The sequence below is a fragment of the Pagrus pagrus genome, assembly GCF_965226575.1.
Source record: "Pagrus pagrus genome assembly, chromosome: 7".
In the NCBI taxonomy this organism is placed as follows: domain Eukaryota; kingdom Metazoa; phylum Chordata; class Actinopteri; order Spariformes; family Sparidae; genus Pagrus; species Pagrus pagrus.
Window position 1 is genome coordinate 14,890,312 of NC_140191.1, and position 19,395 is coordinate 14,909,706.

The 19,395-nt window shown below is 40.0% G+C and overlaps 2 protein-coding genes across 3 annotated transcripts in view; one reads left to right on the forward strand and one right to left on the reverse strand.

Moving 5' to 3' along the window:
• The window catches only part of adam22 (ADAM metallopeptidase domain 22), a 67,867-nt gene that overhangs the window by 9,217 nt on the left and 39,255 nt on the right, over nucleotides 1-19,395 (reverse strand). For both annotated transcript variants that reach the window (XM_084358157.1, XM_084358158.1), the window contains exons 7-26: nucleotides 14,238-14,304; nucleotides 14,019-14,095; nucleotides 13,327-13,401; nucleotides 12,138-12,209; nucleotides 10,399-10,565; nucleotides 10,213-10,297; nucleotides 9,882-9,972; nucleotides 9,626-9,677; nucleotides 5,487-5,586; nucleotides 5,311-5,382; nucleotides 4,291-4,383; nucleotides 3,751-3,831; nucleotides 3,609-3,659; nucleotides 3,430-3,493; nucleotides 3,233-3,338; nucleotides 3,026-3,145; nucleotides 2,600-2,768; nucleotides 1,876-1,987; nucleotides 1,034-1,124; nucleotides 723-776 (exon numbers count right to left, since the gene is read on the reverse strand). In XM_084358157.1, coding sequence (XP_084214283.1) covers nucleotides 723-776; nucleotides 1,034-1,124; nucleotides 1,876-1,987; nucleotides 2,600-2,768; nucleotides 3,026-3,145; nucleotides 3,233-3,338; nucleotides 3,430-3,493; nucleotides 3,609-3,659; nucleotides 3,751-3,831; nucleotides 4,291-4,383; nucleotides 5,311-5,382; nucleotides 5,487-5,586; nucleotides 9,626-9,677; nucleotides 9,882-9,972; nucleotides 10,213-10,297; nucleotides 10,399-10,565; nucleotides 12,138-12,209; nucleotides 13,327-13,401; nucleotides 14,019-14,095; nucleotides 14,238-14,304 — 1,799 coding nt within the window. The remainder of the gene's footprint in view (nucleotides 1-722; nucleotides 777-1,033; nucleotides 1,125-1,875; nucleotides 1,988-2,599; nucleotides 2,769-3,025; nucleotides 3,146-3,232; nucleotides 3,339-3,429; nucleotides 3,494-3,608; nucleotides 3,660-3,750; nucleotides 3,832-4,290; nucleotides 4,384-5,310; nucleotides 5,383-5,486; nucleotides 5,587-9,625; nucleotides 9,678-9,881; nucleotides 9,973-10,212; nucleotides 10,298-10,398; nucleotides 10,566-12,137; nucleotides 12,210-13,326; nucleotides 13,402-14,018; nucleotides 14,096-14,237; nucleotides 14,305-19,395) is intronic.
• cldn12 (claudin 12) lies at nucleotides 14,851-18,971 on the forward strand. Its single transcript, XM_084358159.1, has 3 exons — nucleotides 14,851-15,047; nucleotides 16,622-16,879; nucleotides 16,975-18,971. Exons 2-3 carry the CDS (start codon nucleotides 16,661-16,663, stop codon nucleotides 17,803-17,805), a joined length of 1,050 nt encoding a protein of 349 aa, XP_084214285.1. The 5' UTR covers nucleotides 14,851-15,047; nucleotides 16,622-16,660; the 3' UTR covers nucleotides 17,806-18,971.

A 19,395-nucleotide genomic window follows, 5' to 3' on the forward strand; every position in this document is an offset into this window, starting at 1 on the left:
ATAATTACGGGAAAAATCTCACATCAGATATTCTCAACCAAGACTTTTATCACTACAGGTATGGTGTTCGACAAATTATTTTTTTCCCTGTGAGAATGTGCTGTGTCATACTTCATTTGTTAAAGCATCTTGAAACTGTTGTTCTTCAGTTGTTTATAATAACTTCACCCCATCAAAACAACTACTGCACCTGACCCAGTGCAATAACTGTCTATTGTGCAATAACCTTTAATGTTTTTAGCCCTTTAACAAGTTTAGGGACAATTTATTTATGTACTATTTATTATATACATCATTTTTATACGTTTTTATATGTGATGCTGCTATCATATGGATTGCTCCTGAACAAAGTTTCATTGAATTTCAATATGCAATGACAATCAATCTATCTCCCAACTTTATTCTAACTTTTCCTTAATCTGTTCCTGCTTCTCTTTGATCGACAGTTTGTCTTCCTCTTGTTATGAAACCTGCCTGAGTTTCCTGATTTTGCTTTGTCTGTCAAAGCACTTTGTAATCACTGTTTTTAAAGGTGCTACATAAATCAAATCATTATTATTATTAAAGACTAGTGGCAAGAATAAAACAAGAAAATATTATTGAGGGTTTTTTGTTTGTGTATGTTAAAAGAGGAGTATTATTTAGTCAAAACTAAAAAAACAGTTGTCATGTAATATCAACTTGAATGCAAAACATTGAAAACAGAGTTAAAGCGAGCGAACCGGCAGAATCGTCGGTGAACCTCCGACTCAACATAGCGTCTCTGTTTGTAGGTCCTGTGAAGAGAAGAAGGAGTATCTTCAGTCCAACAATAACACAGTTGTACTGTAAAGCTGCATGTTTATTGACAGATTAAAGTCATTAGGGTCTTCAACTATTGTGTAATTCACAACATAAAAAAAGCAAAGTCTTGAAAAATAAACATTGTGTCTTGCAGAAACATGCTTTTTTTCATTCACATCCTGTTAAACATTTCACAGGTCACAACCCTTGGAAATGAAACATCACACGTGCAGGCTACAGGGACACTCACTTGTAACACCAGGCTGTAGCAGCCATAATGAGGGCGAGGAAGAGGATGGAGCCGACGATGGCCCCGACGATGATGTTGGTACTGGTGATACCTGAGACAGAGGAAGAGAGGAGAGTGTGGAGCAGAATAGGGTGTTAATTTGATGTGTGTCTCTTGTTTCCTGAGTCATGTGGACACAAGGGGATACACAAACCACAAAACACCGCAGCAGAACACAAAAACACAGTACATTTAGCAGGAAAGGTGTAAAAGGAGAACAAGGGGGACAAACTGAGAACAAGCTCAGCACCACTCTGAGGGGAACTTACATGTGCAGTAGGTTCCCATTCAGAAAAACATTAAAAACATCTGATATTTTTCAACTCGGAAATACAATTAACCGACCGAGGTGAGCTGAAGTCGGGGTGAGAGAGGAAGAGGAGCAGGAAATGACATCAAAGACAGGACTAACACAATGAAAAGGAACTCAAATCTGACCTCAAGTCACTCCGTCAAAGACATCAGCCTGTCGACAAAGAATGAGTGTGAAAATAATGACAAACAAAAAGAATGACATGCATGGTTCAGTGAGTACAAAATGCAGCTGGTTTTAATGAGCAGACGTGAAGCACGGGACGCTGAAATAATGAATAATGCAACGAAAAAGGCACAAAAAAAGCTTGAAATATTCAACGTAACATTTGTGAATGGGGGGGATTTTAAAAGAAGAACTGAAGGAGATGAAGTGGTGGAGAGAGTTGAAGAAGTGCAGCTATGGACAGCTGAGAAGAAAGAAAAGAGAGGAGGGAGAGGAGGCGCAGATGAAGAGAGGAGGTGTGGAGAGAGAGCATTAACATCTGTACCTGAAACCGAGGCTGTGGGTCCCACCACGAGATAACTGAGAGGAGACGTGGAGTTACAGTCCTCTCCTGCCCAGCCCAGGTAACACACACACTTCAGCTCGCTACTGCACACCTACAGCGTGAACACAGAGAACAGGTTAAACACACGTCATCTGTCTCATAACGACGAGGACTCACAATATCAGCCCGGTATCAGTTTAGTGAAGACTGACTGTGATTCAGATATTTTTTAATAGCTAAAATTTGCTGATACTCAAAAATAGTCACGTTTCAGGGCAATTCCCTTGTTAGCACTTTGAATTGCCTTGCTACTAAAATATTTAAAGAAAAAGTTGAGTGCTACACTTCCTGTAAACGAATAATATGCTACTACTCAATACTGGTATATTATTCAGTACCTAGTTTGAGGTTTTAGGAAGTAATGCTAATGTTTTAAACTGTGTAGTCCATATATTACATTTGTGACATTAATAAGGCATATCAAACGTTTCTTCGTGTCCCTACCTGAACCTGACCTTAGACAGAATCTTACCTAAAAAAGGTGTGTGACTATAATATGACAGCACACTGGGGCCAATAGTTAGATGGATGATAGGTGTAATATCCAGAGCTAGGTTAAAGTCATACATTTACGGGAAAAGCCTAAATAACCCTGATCTAACCATTATACCAGCTTCAGCTGAGCGTTAGTGTGTGTGTGTGTTCACTGTATGTGTGTGTGTACCCCGTGTCCGGAGCAGACGGTCTTGTCAGTGGTCCCGGGGCAGGTGCTGAAGTTGAACTGTTGGATGGGGAGACACTTGTGATTGAAACAGATGCGGTCCGTCCCGCAGGCCGTCCCGTCCTCAACATATCCGAGGTCAGTGTCTCCATCGATCACCACGTGAGCACCACTGGAAAACAACACAGCACATTTAACAAGAGAAAGACTGTGTTGAACGCACATAAATGTCGGAATAAAATGCATGAGGGTGTTGTTTGTTAACACAGCACAGTAAATATGTGCTTTCCTAAGACAGTGACTGATATCAGCTGTGACCAGTACACAACCAGGGAACAAAGCTTCCCTAAGACACAAGATACATCACACACAAAGTCTTTTTTAGGCTTGTGGTTTTGGCTTTGAGTGTTTTTCCTCAGTGATTTGTACCTGCAGTCAAGAGAAGCACTGTGTCGGGCTACAGAGAAAGAGGTCAGCCCTCCCTGCAGCTCTCCCAGTCGCGGGGCGGGTGAGATGTTGGAGCACAGCAGGTAACCACAATGAACATCCCTGAAATACAAACATGTAGCCTACAGTCACGGAGAGTAAAACTCAATGAGAACAAACAGCTAGAGGGCTCAGAAAGGACTGTCTCACTGTTTGTTACACTGGATCCAGGTGTCCTTGTCCTTCCCACAGTTGCCTTTCTCCGTCCCCTCGATGTTTAACTTCTCGTAACAGAACTTGTCGGCTGCTGTCGCCTCTGAGGGAGACGCAAAGACATGTGATGAACATTCAGATCGAGCACAGGTCTTATTCATGGATTGATTTGCACACTGGATTATTGCACTTACTCTCTCCCCAAATGTACTTGCACTGTCTGTCTTTGGTTTTGCACCTTCCGTTGAAGCAGCGACCCTGTAGAGAGAAATATGGTGTCACAAATATCACCAGCGCAGAAGTAAACCATTTTTTTCTAGTTTAAACATAAAATACAGTAAGATCCAGTGACCATTTTTTAAAAACATCTCACCTGGTCTTTTTCACACGTGTAGCCATCCATCTTGTGCACATTCTGCGGACACTGCAAAAAAACAGAGAAAAGAGATGCTGTGACGTACTGAACGAGCCAAAATTAAGTTTATAGCTCCGGTGGGGGGGAAGCTGATGCTCACCTGGCTGGAGTTGCCTGTGCAGTTTTCTGGGATGTCACAGTCATTCACTGCATCTCTGCACACCACTCCCATGAACTCCATCTGAGGGAGCATACGATAAAGGTCAAACAGACTCCACTGACGTTCATTTATTCATTCACTTTGAGATATTTGTTAAAAGGTTGTTAAAGGTGGGATACGTAAGAATGAACCACCCGTTGAATGCACACCCCAAACAAACAGTGTATCACCAGGGTGAAAACTGAAATTTTTACATATTGCAACTTTAAGGACGGCATTTTGGGGTTAGCCTGTTCAAGAAAAGAGTAGCTGAAACTTTTTGTCCTTTGTTCCAGTTGGTCTCAGATTTTACAGGATCTCTGCTGTTGTTATGAGCACTTTTTCTTTGTTGGCTGCTTCAAAAGTATGAAATTCAAAAAAAATCAAAGTGAAAATGTCCTTTTGAAGACCAAAGAAGTGATTTTCTTTCTTTTTCCTGCAGCCTGCTGCCATGAGTTGTTAGTATTTGACACCCCAGCAGAGGATGAACCTGTTGTGTACCTGGCAGCTGTTGCAGCAGAGTCCGTTGCTACACTTGGATCCTTGGGTCAGGGTGCACTTGTTACAGCAGGCTCCCCCCTCTTTGGCACACTCCTAAAAGACAAACAAGAAAGTGCTCTCAGTTGTTTTCTTCTGATTTGATGCAGATTGTTTGTGACTTTTATGTAACACATTTTACCCTCACACAACTTTAATCCATTTGAACAGAGGTCTCTCTGGACAAACTCTGTGATCATGTAATAACTTGTAACACTGTTTATCCAGCGCCTTGATTTCTCCAATGAAATTACTTCATTACTTTAAATTAACTCAAAGTCTGACACAGCAGGCGCTTTTGTTATTGGGTAATTGACCTTAGATGATTATTCAGTTACCTCTTCAGGCTCGTAAATCTCCCTATTAGCATCCATCAGGTCTCCTCTGAAACTTTCCACTTGGCTGAGCAAACCAGACCCATTTGTTGCATTATTTAGGATTTTCTCACTTCAGCTCATGTCATGGATTTTCTCTAACTTCTATTAAATTCATGGGACCTTGCAATATCCTAAAGCTGTACTGCAAATACTTTGAAGTCCATTGCAGCCAGTGAGAAGCAGGAAGAATTGGCAAAACAAATTATAAAAGATGAAGAAGTAATGTAACATCTTTGAATTGTGTATATATATATATATATGTGCAATGAACATTAACACATTCACATAAGAAAGTTTCAAGGAAATTGAAACAATCATTCTTGGCTAAATCTACATTCAAGATATTAAAAAAAGCACCAAATCTATATTTAATAAGATCTGTGGTGCTCAATGTTTCATGCAGGACCATTTCAGTTTGAGGTGTGATGGAGCTATATTAATACTACACAGAGCCAAAGGGATTCCCTGCCCAACGAGATTACGCTGATGAAGACGCTCCCAGTTTTTAAGTCATTGCTTAAAAGATATTTTTATAGTCTATTGTCCTCCTGTAAATTCTACGGTCGACTGTTTTACTTTTTACTATTTACTATTATTTAAAACTTACAGCTGGGCTGCCACAGTCACACTCCTCTCCTGGCTCCACAAAGCCATTTCCACACACTGGGGGGTCCAACAGCTGAGGAGAAAAAGAGCCAATTAAAGCTTCAAACTACTGAGGAAATACTTGTATGTATATGAGTGTGTATGTATATGGTATATAGGTATACATGTGTGGCATACCTTCAGAGGCTGGTTGAAAAGACAGGCTCCTCCACCGCTGTTCAGGAAGTTGTGGTACTCCTCCACGTTGCAGTCAGAGAACCTCTTGGGCAGGTAGAAACTGAAAACGCCAGAGCATACTCAGATTATAGCGGGAGAGAGGGGGGGGCGTGTTCCCAAAAACAGGAAAAACCCTCAACAACTGGTGGAAAAAAATATGTTGTAAACATTTTTACCCACACAACTAGACTAAATAATGCCATAGCAGGTTTTTCATATTCAATAAAGTTTGTATTTCTTTACGGACACGTGATTAATTCAGGTTTTATTACAGGTTTACCATACTTACAGTTCAGAGGAGATCCTTACTATAACATGGAGGTAGATATACAGTAGAGCTAAGATTGTGAGGATCATGTGGAGATACGTGGAGGATGTAAATGGATTCTATGGGAGGATGAATGTGGAGATCTGCCCTGGAAATTAACTTGATTCACTTTTGAGCAGTTATTGCATTATCATGTAAACTTAAGCGGTGTTTGGAAGACACTCAGAGAGCAGAAATCCAGCTGTATAGATCAATAAATACTCCATCTGATCTCTTTCGATTCACTTAGAGTAAAAATATCAAACACGGTTTGATGATCCGTTCACTGGAGCCCAATCAGCATCCGAATACTTGAGCAAATCTATTATAATCAAATGTCGAGCGTTCATTCTGATGCTATTCACACAGCACTAAAATGTTATTATCGTCAGCTGCACAATCAGGCTTAATGGTGATTATGCGTGTCTGGTCGTGTGGCTCATCAGGACTGAAAAAGGAGACAATGCAATAACAGACAGACTCAGTGAGAGCAGGGGGCCGTGAGAGGTCCTCATTATTTGATATGAAATGACACTAAATGGAGCCACCTACAGGGATAATGGCTGTATAAGGAGCCGGTAATGATGCTTGGATGATGGATGAAGCACACTACAATATTTCAGGTAGATTTCCTAAAATAATCAGGTTTAAATATCATGTTGGATTTGCATCTTTGATTGTGAAATTTGCTTAATTTGGTCAAAATCTTGTAGTGTTTATCCCCCTATTAAACTGTAATAAGGGGTTGAAAAGAAGATGAAACGTGCTTGAATGATTCACTGGTCACCAGAAGTACAATCATTACCACTCGGACAGATATTATCATCTCAGACCATGAGAGGAAGATTAAAGCTTCAAACATAAAGACCACAGTTTTAATTTTCTGTAGTGTGTAGATCTTTTTTTATTATGTATCCAGAAAAAGCTTTACTGACATCTTTCTTCCTCTCTTTCTTCATTCATTCACTCCTTCATTCATTCATCCACTCATTCATTCAGTCAGCCTATCACCACCTAGTGGTGGTTAGGAGACATTGCAGAGTCTGAGCCACAATCATTCAGTGATTAATGTCTTTGTCTTATCTTTATAAATTAGATCAGAAAATACTCAATTGAAAATGGTTCAGGTTTTTTCCTGGTATATTCTTGACAAAACACAAGAAAAGATCAGGAACACTTTATAGAAACCACCATTAATAAATGGTTAATTTGTAGATGATTAAACTTTAGCTCACAGTTATTTAAAACAATGACATGCTTTATAAAACATTTATTAAGCAACTGTAAAGGTTTAAAAACAGGCACAACTTTATAATGGCCATCTAAATATTGTTTATAGATAAACTACACAGTATTTGTGAAAGTATTATAAACATCAGTTGCATCTTTACAATAAACAATAGCTTAATAAATGGTTCGTGAAGCATTTTATTGTTTGTTAACAGTGAAAAAACTATTAACTGAAGTGCAATTAACTATAAACTTACCATTTATTAATGATAGTTATTATAAAGAGTTACCAAAATATCTATAAAAAATATATTGCAAAATATAAAACACTTCCAAATCCTAATTCAAATGTAGTGTCAAAAATATTGAAATATCAATAAATGTCAATACTAATTATTTCAAACTTTTTGAATACTAATTTTCGACAGCATTGACACCGCTGCAGTGTTCACATCTCCTCCCACTCTTCTGAGTATAGTCAGAAGTAAATTACCTTAAATGCTGTTGTTCTTAACCCACAGTACACAAGCTTTGTTTTATTTATCTTTTAATAAAAATCAAAAAGGTTACGCCCTCATTGTTTTTTCCTTATGGTATCAAACACAGTATCGAATATCTACATTTTTCAAGTTACTGTATTGAAGTTAGACATTCCAGTATCGTGACAACACTACCTGACTGTTTCAATCAATTCTTTTCTCTAAGGACTGTTTCATCTGCCAAATCCATCCCAGATTTAGTTATGTCCATAATAAGCTGCCACACACACTGCATATTAATAAAAACATATTTATAAAACAAATATATTCAATACACACACACACACACACTCACACGCACACACACCCAGTAGCTAAACCCTGTGAAAAATAGCGAAGATAGTTAGTAGTCAGGTTAGGCTGATCAGACATGCAGGGATAAAAAGAAATCCGTCAATGGACATGACTGGAGTTTGCTCATTGAATACAAGCGTCTGAAATACCATTGACTTAATTTGAGAGAATACACATCTGGGCCATTCACAGGTGACAGACTCATGAGAGTGCAGAGTCACCTGTCCTCATGACTTTAAATCAGTTTTATTAATCTGGAAGTGTTAGAGAGGGGGTGTACTGTCGTTACAGGGAAATGACAAATATTGGTCTAAGATGAGAATGACATTGCAGACTGTATCAATCGGTTAGACATGAACAAAAAGAAGTGATGAAAAGTCCTGACTGTCAGAGGGCAGGAAGGAGAGGGAGCCTTTAAATGATTAGACTAATTAAATTATACAATTTTCCTGGTTGATCAGTCGGGCCAAAAACTGAAGAGTACACATGAAGTACATGTGAAATTGTACAAGAATGATTATGAAAAATACAGCCAGTGTATGATAAAGTGACATCAGACTGTATTTTTTCATATCATTCGAAGAAAAAGTAAAGCTGGGGCCACAGCGGCTGTAGTGCTGTTGGATGAAACGGGAAAGGTTGTGATGACTGACAACCCCTCCGAGGCAGCCGGTTGGTTCGAAACAGCACAGGCAACGTTTTAGCCAAGCTTCTGCTCACCTGCTGTCCCATTCGGGATAGGAGGGGGAATGCGAGAGGTGTTTAAGAAGAGGGGTATACACTCACATACACACACTGCACACACAGCACACAGTCACATCGTGTGCTCACAGTGGCTCAATGCCAAGCTTGTATAGAGTAAACACTGCAGATGTACACAAACACATTTTGAGACAACACACTGTCATGATTCCTGCATGAAACTGGAAACACAAAATACACACAGACATTCATCACCTATTTTCTAATCTTAGCAAGCAACAGATTATATAACAGATTACTGCTGGAAGAAGCCCAGAGGAGTTATATAAACAAGCCATAATGAAGATGAACCTAGGCTGACACCTAGTGGTGAATTATCACACTACAATAACACTCCAGAGGATATCAGCACATACGCTGACACACAGATGCATCTTGATGGCATTTTAAAGCTCTAAATCATTTCTTTAACAGCACAGTTCTCACTGACATCGTGTGTGTAAGTGTTTGTGGTGTAATACTATGTGTAACTTTGTATCTTGAGTTTAATGAGTGAGCTGCCAAGGAAGACTCTGGTGCAATACATCAAATTTTTAATATTGCACACAGTCCCTTCCAAATAACTTGAATTAATAAAACCTTCCGCAAGCAAACATTAATGTTACTTCATTTGCAAAGATCATAAAATGTAATTAACTTTTGAGTGCTGTGAGATACAAAATATAACGTAGTTCAAATTATTATTAAAGTTGTCCCCAATTAATCTGACTATAAACTTTTAACTAGGTCAGATTTCATTTAACTCTTTGGTGACAGTACCCATCTAAATTTGACGTTAACATTAAAAAAGTGCAGCACTGTACTCAACTCTGATGCTGCTGGGAAAACTCTGATGGCATCCATAAAACATCAGTTTATTCAAATGAACCATGTTTGTTTGTTTGTTTGTTTAGGGAAACTGTTGTCTGCCTCTGTGGTGGCTTTATGTTCATAACGTGATGAGGAAATGCACCGTAAAAGTAACTTACCCAACATCATCCATGATACAGCCCGACCAACGATCATCGCACTTGCACTCGCCTGGGGGAAAAAAACACATTTACTTGATCCATCTGCATAAAAAGAAGGTTTACAAATGAATGTGTGTAAGAAAAAGTAAGAAATAAAGGAGTCATTATAGGTCCTATCTGTGAGAAAAGTTGATTTTTGAGTCTCACTGTGGGACGGATTGGCCATCATCCCAACTTTTCTCACAAATAGGAACTTTAAGGTTTAACTGTGTACCATTGAGGATCCTCTTCTTGTCAGAGAAGATGCCGATGTTCTGTCCAAGAGACTGAGCGAGCGTTATGGCCATCTCATCTGTTTTGCCGTACTGATGAAAAGACAGATAATAGAAAATAAACAACATTTCAGAGAGTTTAGAGAAAAGAAATAGTGTTCATTTAAAAGAAAATGTTACTTTAATGGAATAAGATAAAGCTTAATATATGCTCAGTGTTGACACATTGAACATTTAAATATGCTTCTGTATTTAGAGAAAAGACAGCCGGCTGGTGGTGCTCAATGTAGGTTTTGTAAATCTGTGATCATTGATTTATGGTTCAACACTCACCTCATTGACTCCCCCTCCTTTGGTCAGGGAGCAAACTCCTCCCATATAAGAAGCTCCTCCCCAGCCGCTGTGAAAACGATTCCCTCTGATAACAAAAGAAAGTTTGTGTTTAATAAAACATTTTTTTTTAAAAAGAGGCTGGAGCACCGAGAAGAACAGGAAATCATTGTAAATACTCAGACTTACGAGAAGAGGTGCACAGAGTCACATTTCTCCTTGATAAAGTCTTTTCGATACTTCATGAACTCCCTCAGCGTCACCATGGGGTCGTCGTCGATATTGAACTTGTTGTCGGCTGACCACGTTTCCATGGCAACCAGCACGATCCGGGTGTTAAGCTGTTCCTTGAAAATCTGGAGAATTAAAGTAAATGTAATTATCTCTTGAAAGTCATAAAGTCCTTGTGTGAGTGGCAAAAAACACCAAATGACACCTCCTGACTGATACTGAAGCTGACTGACAGGCTTCATTCTCATTAACATCTCCAGCTGTTCGTCACAATAGCAGCGGTCAAACAGTGGGTGTGATCGATATGATCCTGCCACCAGTCAGCAGCACATTACAGGCGGCTAGACGGAGGCAACAAGGGCAACAGTCTGAAGGACAAAGACGGAGCAAACTGGATGGCAAATAATAATGTTTGCTTCCATAAGATGGAAATCTATCGGGATGCCAGGCAAGACAAACACCGGGGAAGAGGACAGGAGCAAAGCCTCTTTGTTTTAAGCTGAATGCCAATAGTCTCATAACGAAGCTGACAGAGCAGAGGGGGAGTTGTCGGTGATATGAGCGTGATTCAAACCTGGCTCCTGCAACCCCACCCAACCCGCTCCACCTCAGTTTGTGCACATTGAGTCACAGAGCAAAGCATCAGATTTTCTGAAAAATAAACAGTGACCAGGGAAAAACCCACAAGGTCAATTTGCAATAACATTCAAAGGTATTTCCTGAATCCTTGAAGACTTTTTGAAACATCTCTGTGCAGGAGTTTTGTATATTTTTATATTTTCATGCAAAAAAAACCATTTTGCTTGTGGTTTAGTGTGAGGATATACCGTATGTTATATATATATATACCGGATTCAGTGGGTTTATGTTGTATTAGGTAGTCTGCCTAAGAACTTTTTTTTCTTCTTCTTGTGCAGGTAATGGGATGTTTTTTTCATCCAGGTAGTTAGAAAAGTCTTTGATGATTCTGGAAATACCTTTACCTTGTTTTGGTAATGTTATATAGTTACAGTACATCATTTGTTGTCACTTAACAGTTAAATGAGCTTGGCATCTCTCAGTATCCATGGAGACAGATGTCTCCTGCATAGTGGGTGAAAATGTGAAGACCACAGCTGTCCTTTTCCAAACAAGGACACTTTTTACTGAGTATAGTCTATAAAGTTGTTCCTTTAATTAATCGTGTCTGTATGTTTATACATCCTGTTACTTATAAGCAGTAACTGTGAATGTGGCCTCAGTGCAGCAGGGCATAAGCTGGGAAAAAAGGCAACGATACTCGCACATAGAAATCAATGTGAACGTCCCAAATAGAGTCTGCTTCATACGATCCTCTTCAAGGACACGACAAAAAGCATGACCTTTCTCCAGCTCCACCGGCCTATCAGCTTACAGTCATGACCCTGTAGCAGGTCAGATTTCCGTTGCACAGCACACAGATGTGGCTGTGAATAATGAAACATAGAAATATCTGCCTCAGTGCTGTCAGGATGCCACTGCTGTTTCAGTCCTCTGAAACCTGAAAACTCATGACTGGCTGGTTAATGGCTGCTCACAGCATATTATGAGGCCTGGAGAGGTTTGAAATGCAGAGAGTAGGCTGGTTAAATGAGAAATCAGTGCTATGTGTGCTCAGCTCCAATACCTGGGAGTGCTTGTGGCGAGCTTTCCAAGAAGAGGATCAATACAATTCTTACCATGTCAGCCATATTGACCACTGACTTAGCATAGTTATTCGTGTGCCCAACAGAAAGCCGATGCTTCTTGTACTGAGGAGAGAGACAGAGAGAGGGACACAGAGGGATGGAGAGGAAACAAATAAAGGAGGGATTTATAATCTGGAACAAATTCATTTTAAGCCTTTTAAATCTCTAAAGGAGCCAGTTTCAAATATCACCTCTATTGTGTTTTAAATCATTTCAGTCCCAGTTGACTTCGGTCAGGCTCATGTGTTTTATGCACAATAAAGGTCGTATTTGGAGCGTCTCAAGAGTACAAACACTTACAGTACTTCATTAACAGTGTTGATTCTCAGCTCACCCACCATCCTGTACTAACGTAAGCTCCCAGCAATTTAAATGAGAAGCGTTCATCTATATTTTGCTTTTACTGTCAACAAATCCCATCAAAAGACCCAAAGCAAATATAAGTTCTTAATATGAAGTATCACCTATGAAGCCAAAGCCAGATAAAGCTTATTACTTTGTGTTGTCGGAAATTGTTTAATCTTCATAAAAAATAAAACTACATATTTGCGACTATTTTGAAAGAACATGCTCGGGGCTTAAAGAGATTTGGAAAGTACTGAGACGGACTAACACGTAGTTATTTCATAGATTTGGTCTTTTAATGGGGTCAGAAAAATACTATATAATGGCAGCCTTATACTTTAAATATAGATATGTGTAATATAAGTGATTGATCTGTTTGAGTGTCTTGTGCCAAATGGCGCCCAGCCCGAACAAGCTTACAAGACACTAGACAGCGACAACAGCCAGGATGTACAGGTCCATAAATTCAAGGAGGAAACCTTTCCAAAAATCAATTTACATAACAGAAAATGTGCTGTTAGGAGGGATACCGCGGTCTTTGTCTTAGCTGGGCTGAATTTTCTGTTTTCAGCGCCACTGTAAGCTCGTATTATCTTTGAACATCTCTGAACACCGGGGTATTGTTGGCTGGCTACAGCCATTTTGTCAGGTCTGATAATTTAATATGATCATCATTTTTGGTTAGAAGGCTGGCATTTAAAGACGCAGGCACAGGCACAAGCACAAGCACATTTAGGCTTCAGAGTAATACATTATACTAATATAATATGATTTTACAGTATTCACCGTAATATAATTGTCCATCCATATCATACCTACATAGTTTAAATCTTACCATTAGATGGTCATTGATCACCATCAGCTCGATGTACTTGATCTCATCAGCCACGCTTCGTGACACATGTGGAGCCTGAGAAGAAACCACACATTTATTTAGTTTTCAAATGAAAACAGATAGACTCAGTGTGCTTCAATTTTGTAACATCAAGGACGATCTCAGAACACACAGACACAGCAAACACAAAGATCAACTCATGTCTCTTGCGTCACAGAGAAAAGAAAAGACAAGACACGACAAATCAATAGGGATGAACTTTGCGAAGCTAAACCAGGTTTGTCTGTTTCCCAATTTCCAAATAAAGATGAGAGCAGCTCTGAGCGCTGAGAGACAGGCAGCCACAGACATCTGACTGTGTCTGAGAAAAGACGAGGCTGGAAACAGCCTCTACTCTCAAGGTAAATATTTCATGGAAAAGGAGAGGAATAGAAGAAGAAGGGAGAGGGGTGAAGAGCTGTTGTGTGGGAGGAAAACGTGGAAACAGTGCTCTCTCTTCAGCTTTGTGAATTAACATGAAAAATACTGGCAGGTAAACAGGTTTGGACAAAAAGTACCTGGAGCATAATTATCTCTCTATTTTGCATTCACACAAACAAAAGTGTGCACATCATAAAGTGACGTCAGTCCATCAGCATCCATCTGCTAATGATGATGATTTCCAAACAAATTTGCCTGGAGAGGAGTCATACCTGTCTTTTTTTTCTCCTGTGAACCACTTTCGATCCTGGAAATGGAGGGCTGGGAAAAGGCGGCTCTGGGAGATCACCTAGAGAGCATACACATTCATTGATATCAGCAATAATGCACAGTACATTACCAATACAAACAGTCAAACACTGTTTAAAATTAACAAGAATGCATGATTAAATTAATTTCACTACTCCTCCTGTCTCCGGTCATGCTCTTACCATTAAAGAGATCACTAAATCCATCTTGCCCTGCAGATTTATAGATCATGTGAATGTGGACGTCTCCCTGAAAGACACAAAAAGAGCAAATCAATCACAGATTACAGCCGAGTGTCTGATGTACAGCTGCGTTCAAGTTCACCTGAGGTAAAGCATCTGGAAATTATATTACATGTCCATGCTGCTTGTTTGATTCTGTCTAATCCGTATTGATGACCTGTAGGCCTATGTTAATCTTATCAGATTGTCAATTTTGCTAATATTGTACTCACAGACATACCCAGGGGGGCTTCTGTGTTTACATCCGTCAAACTCAGAGCAACAAGGGGTACGCGAGAGAATCAGACAAATAATTGGACAGAGGCACATGATGTCATATGGTTTCTTATCAGACCAATTTATATGATTTGCAAATTACACCTTAGAGATTTATTTCCATATTATTAATCTATTTCTAGGAAACATTTGTTTTAATTGCCTCATTATTCTACTTATAATATGCAATCTATGTCTAATTTTATCATCTCTATGGTGTGTGTGTGTGTGTGTGTGTGTGTGTGTGTGTGTCTGGGGAATCATTTCAGGAAAAACACTCATCTTGATGAACGAAGATATCGACGACGCATGCGCGAACCACCTGTGAGACAACGCTGAGGGAGGAAATACCTCACACATCCTGTTTTCGCCTCACTCTACTGTACTTGTATCGAGAAGACGCTGGTGTGTTTAAGGTCCGACTGTGTCAAGAAAGAGCAGGCTGAAATGCCTCCCCCATCGACCTAAACTTGATTTAACTGCTGATTAAATAAGGTATCGTAGTCTATGTTTAATGTATTTATCGTGTTTAAGCTTCACATTGAGGAATGCGGGGCGCAACAGGTTGTTGTCATGCTAACTTTTTTAGCCATCAGTTAGCTAGCTATGTGGCTAATGTAAGTGGTTAGTCAGCTCACACGTACCTCACAGTTCTTGTTCATATTTTCATTATGTTGACGATAGATAGCAGCGAAAGAAAGGTGTTGATTTAGCGAAAAAGATATATGCAGCTATAATTAACGTCTGGTGTTTTACAAGTCAACGGGCTAAACGAGCTATGTTAGCTAGCTAATTAACCTGACAGGCTAACGTCATCTGGAAAACTGTTGAATATGACAGCTTCCTAAATACCTGTTATTACTCGGCTATTATGTATATATATTGCCATCTCAGTCAGTGTATTGTCTTTCAGTATTGCTGTGTTGATGCAGTCATCATTAACCTCTGCTGATGTCTTCAGTCACTTATTATCATGATGACTGTGTTGAAACAGAAACGAGTAACAAGGTGCTGTTCATTTGTGAATCGAGATGAAAATACAATGAAATAAAATACACAACAATAAAATAAATGTGAGTGAGGAGCAACATAAACAAATACAAACGGATAAGCCATATCTGTGTTTGTCACTGGACAAATGACAGACCTGAGGGGCCCTTACTGCTCACCTTTAACTTAATTAGTATAAATTTCAAACAGCATGAAGAACTTTATCTGAGGCTTCACTTTAGCTTGTATGGGATATGGGTAGACCAATTATTGGGCAGATTTTCAACATATTTCCGATTATCGGTATCTGTGATTTCATCAGATTTGCCGATTAAATAAACTAATTTAAAAATGTGCTACTTTGGCTCTGATGCAGCATCCTCTCACACAATGGGTTACGGTTAGGGTCAGAATATGCAAAGTAACAAGTAACTAAAAGTTTCAAATAAATGTAGTGGAGAGGAAGTTTAAAGTAGCAGAAAACTGTACTTAGGACCAGTACTTGTAGGGGCTGAGGGGCTACATTTTGTTTAACAAGTTAGTTTGTTGGCCCACGTCTAAATACAACAAATTGCAAATAGCTAAATGTGATGATGAAATAGTTTATAGGAGTTTCCCACAGCAAACTTCACTTACAACCATGATCAGCCGCTGCTGCACACTGTCACATTAAGAGCGCCCAAGCATCTACTGTAATTCAATTGCTCATTGTTTAGCTGTACAGTCTATGTAATGCACTGCGGTATAGACAGTCATGCCGTGCAAGCTCAGCCCCGGAGTCATTCTCACTTTGTTTGCTAATGAAATGAGAGCATTGTTACTCGGGGACAGCAGATATTGGGTCAACTACGCTGTGGTGAATATAAATACAGGGGGGTTGCCCATAGCTAGGTCAGTCTGTGGCACAGTTAGCGTACTTCAATAGCAATGGGGCCATTTGGAGAAACTTGTATAACCATGCCTGTTTTCTTATAATCAGGAGTTACGTGAACAGAAATTATATTTAAAATATGGCCCCATTGCTTTCCACTGCACTTCCACCAGTCACTTCTTTCTGTCTGGCTTCCTCTCTTCATCAGGAACTCTCCTCGTGGCCTTAGTTCCTGTCAGCACCCACCATGTCGTGCCGGGACATCCATGCTACCAACGCTTTTTCCTTCATCATTGCCATTGTGTCTGTGGGAGGGATTGCTGTGGCAGCGTTAATCCCACAGTGGCGTATAACGAGACTCGTCACCTTCAATCGCAATGCCAAGAATATCAGCGTGTATGATGGGCTGTGGGCTAAATGTGTGAAACAGGATGGCTATTCAGGATGTTACTACTATGATTCAGAGGTATCACTTTGAGATATTTACTTTCATTTCCTTTTGCTTTTTAATTTAATATCCTAAACTGTTCTCACAGAAATCATGTCTTCCTGTGTTTTTAGTGGTACTCTAAAGTGGACCAGCTGGATCTGCGGCTCCTGCAGTTCTGTTTGCCTATAGGCCTGCTGCTCGGCTCTCTGGCCTTGCTGCTGTGCATGGCAGGAATGTGTAAGACTTGCTGCTGCTCAGACAAGCCAGAACCGGACATTAAGACCCTCAGATTCCTGGTAAACAGCGCAGGCTGTCACCTGGTGGCAGCAATGTTTTTGTTCCTTGGCGGAGCCATCGCCATCGCGCCCTCCGTGTGGTTCCTCTTCCGCACCAAGGAACTGAACGCCAGATATGACAACATCTTCTCTGACGGCTTTGCTGTGTATGTATCTATCGGCTGCTCTGGAGGACTGATGCTCGCTTCCCTGCTGATGTTAATGTGGTACTGTATGTGTAAAAAGCTGCCTTCACCCTTCTGGTTGCCTCTGCCCTCCATGCCTACCTCTCTATCAGCCCAGCCTCTCACCGCCAACGGATATCCTCCTTCCCCAGTTTATGGTCCTCAGCCCTTCCCACCACAGACCTATCCCCCCACAGTGATCGACACCCAGCCGTATATGCCTGCCCAGGGCTATGTACAAAGTGTGGTCGCCCCTGCACCACCACAGGTGTACATGTCTCAGATGTCTGCTCCAGACGGGTACGGTTCAGAGGTGGGAGGGACTCAGGCCTACAGCTACGCTCCCTCACAGAGTTACGCTCCCTCACAGAGTTACGCTCCCTCACAGAGCTACGCTCCCTCTCAGGGCTACTCATCCAGCTACGCAGGCCACCGCTACTCTTCCCGCTCACGGATGTCTGCCATAGAAATCGACATTCCCGTGCTGACACAGGGACAGTAAGAGAAGAGAAGCTGATATCCTCAGCACATTGAAGGCATGATAACACTAATAGAGTATGATAGATGAAAGTTAATAATATGAGAGCTATTTACAGCCCATAGAGTGATAGGTTCAAGAATTCAGTCAGTCAGTCCAGGTCTGTAAATTGCAGATTATAGAAGCCGAGAGCCTGGAGATACTTTATGAAGGATGAGATTTTCTCTTAAACGAAGATCACTAAAGCATTGATGCGAAAACACTGTATTCAATTGTAGAAAGGGAAGAAAATATAGGCAAACTACTGAAGGACACCTCAACAGACTAGCTTTTTTCACTATGTTACCAGCAGAGTAGGACCACTAAACATTAGCTCCTAACTTGCTTAAGTGGCCAACGGACCAACCTGACGGAGACGAGCAAATAGTTACCAGCATTTGGATTGTGGTTCAATGTAAATAACCATTTTTAACCTTGGATTAAAGAAGCCTTTTCTGACAGCTAGTCAGCAAAATAAAATAAAAATCTGTTACATTTGTTTATGTTGAACACATTACTTTAATCCTTAAGTCACTTTTGCTTGTGTAAAGCGTAAAGTACAGTGGTCTTCTGTTATCACTACTGAACGTAACACTGGTTGTCATCAACCTAAAAATGCAGTTGTTCTGAATGAACGACTAACTGACTCACCTGTTTGTGTAACACAAGTTGTTATTGTATTGTTTTGTCGCAGTGCCCTGTGAAGAGCAGCTGTTAATGTTTTTAATGCACTAATTCTGTGAATACTGTGCCAGTGCCTTTGTTCACTGACTTTATTAGCCTTGAGTATTTTCTAACATATTACTTAATCATTTATTGTAACGTGCTTTTAATAAGTGTTTGTCAAAAAGAGATGGCACTAAGAAATGTGCTAATGTTAAAAACACTAAAAGAAATGTCAGGAATGAGAATGCAGATGATTCAAATGATGCCAACAATTATAATGTTGTAATGTTGTTCAGTGGTAATACTAACTCACAGTTTAAATCTTGCCTTTTTTATGTTTTGCATAATGAGCACTGATCAACGTGTCTTCAAAGTCTAATGTGTAAATCATGTTATTCTACAATGTTGAGGTCAATGAAATGTTTTTTTTTTTCCCTACACTGGCGTTATTTTTTATTTTTTATTAAAACAAACATCACAATGCATCTGTGTGCCTGTCTATGTCTGGGTGCAACAATAGGAACAATTTACTAACAGCTTTAAATTACTTAATAATGTGGAACTGCAACAAAAATACAAAACACAATCACATTTCTGTCAGACTGAAATACAAACTGAGAGTTTGTAACAGTTTAATTGATAAGTTGTTGGATACAATCAATGACCTGTGAGGTCATAAAAATGTTACAGCTTCCTTTCCCTCATGATGACTAGTTTCAGTGAGGGATATTAAAGTCGTTCATACGTCAGTGACAGTCTGCACAGAGTGACAGAGGCCACATTTACACCACCTGGCACCCTCTTGGTTTACATTGCATCGCTGACTGTGCCTTTAGGCGACTTCAGACTAAAAATTAGACTCATAAAGGTTGTTTTATGTTTTTACTGGTGTTCATCTGCTCCCTGCAG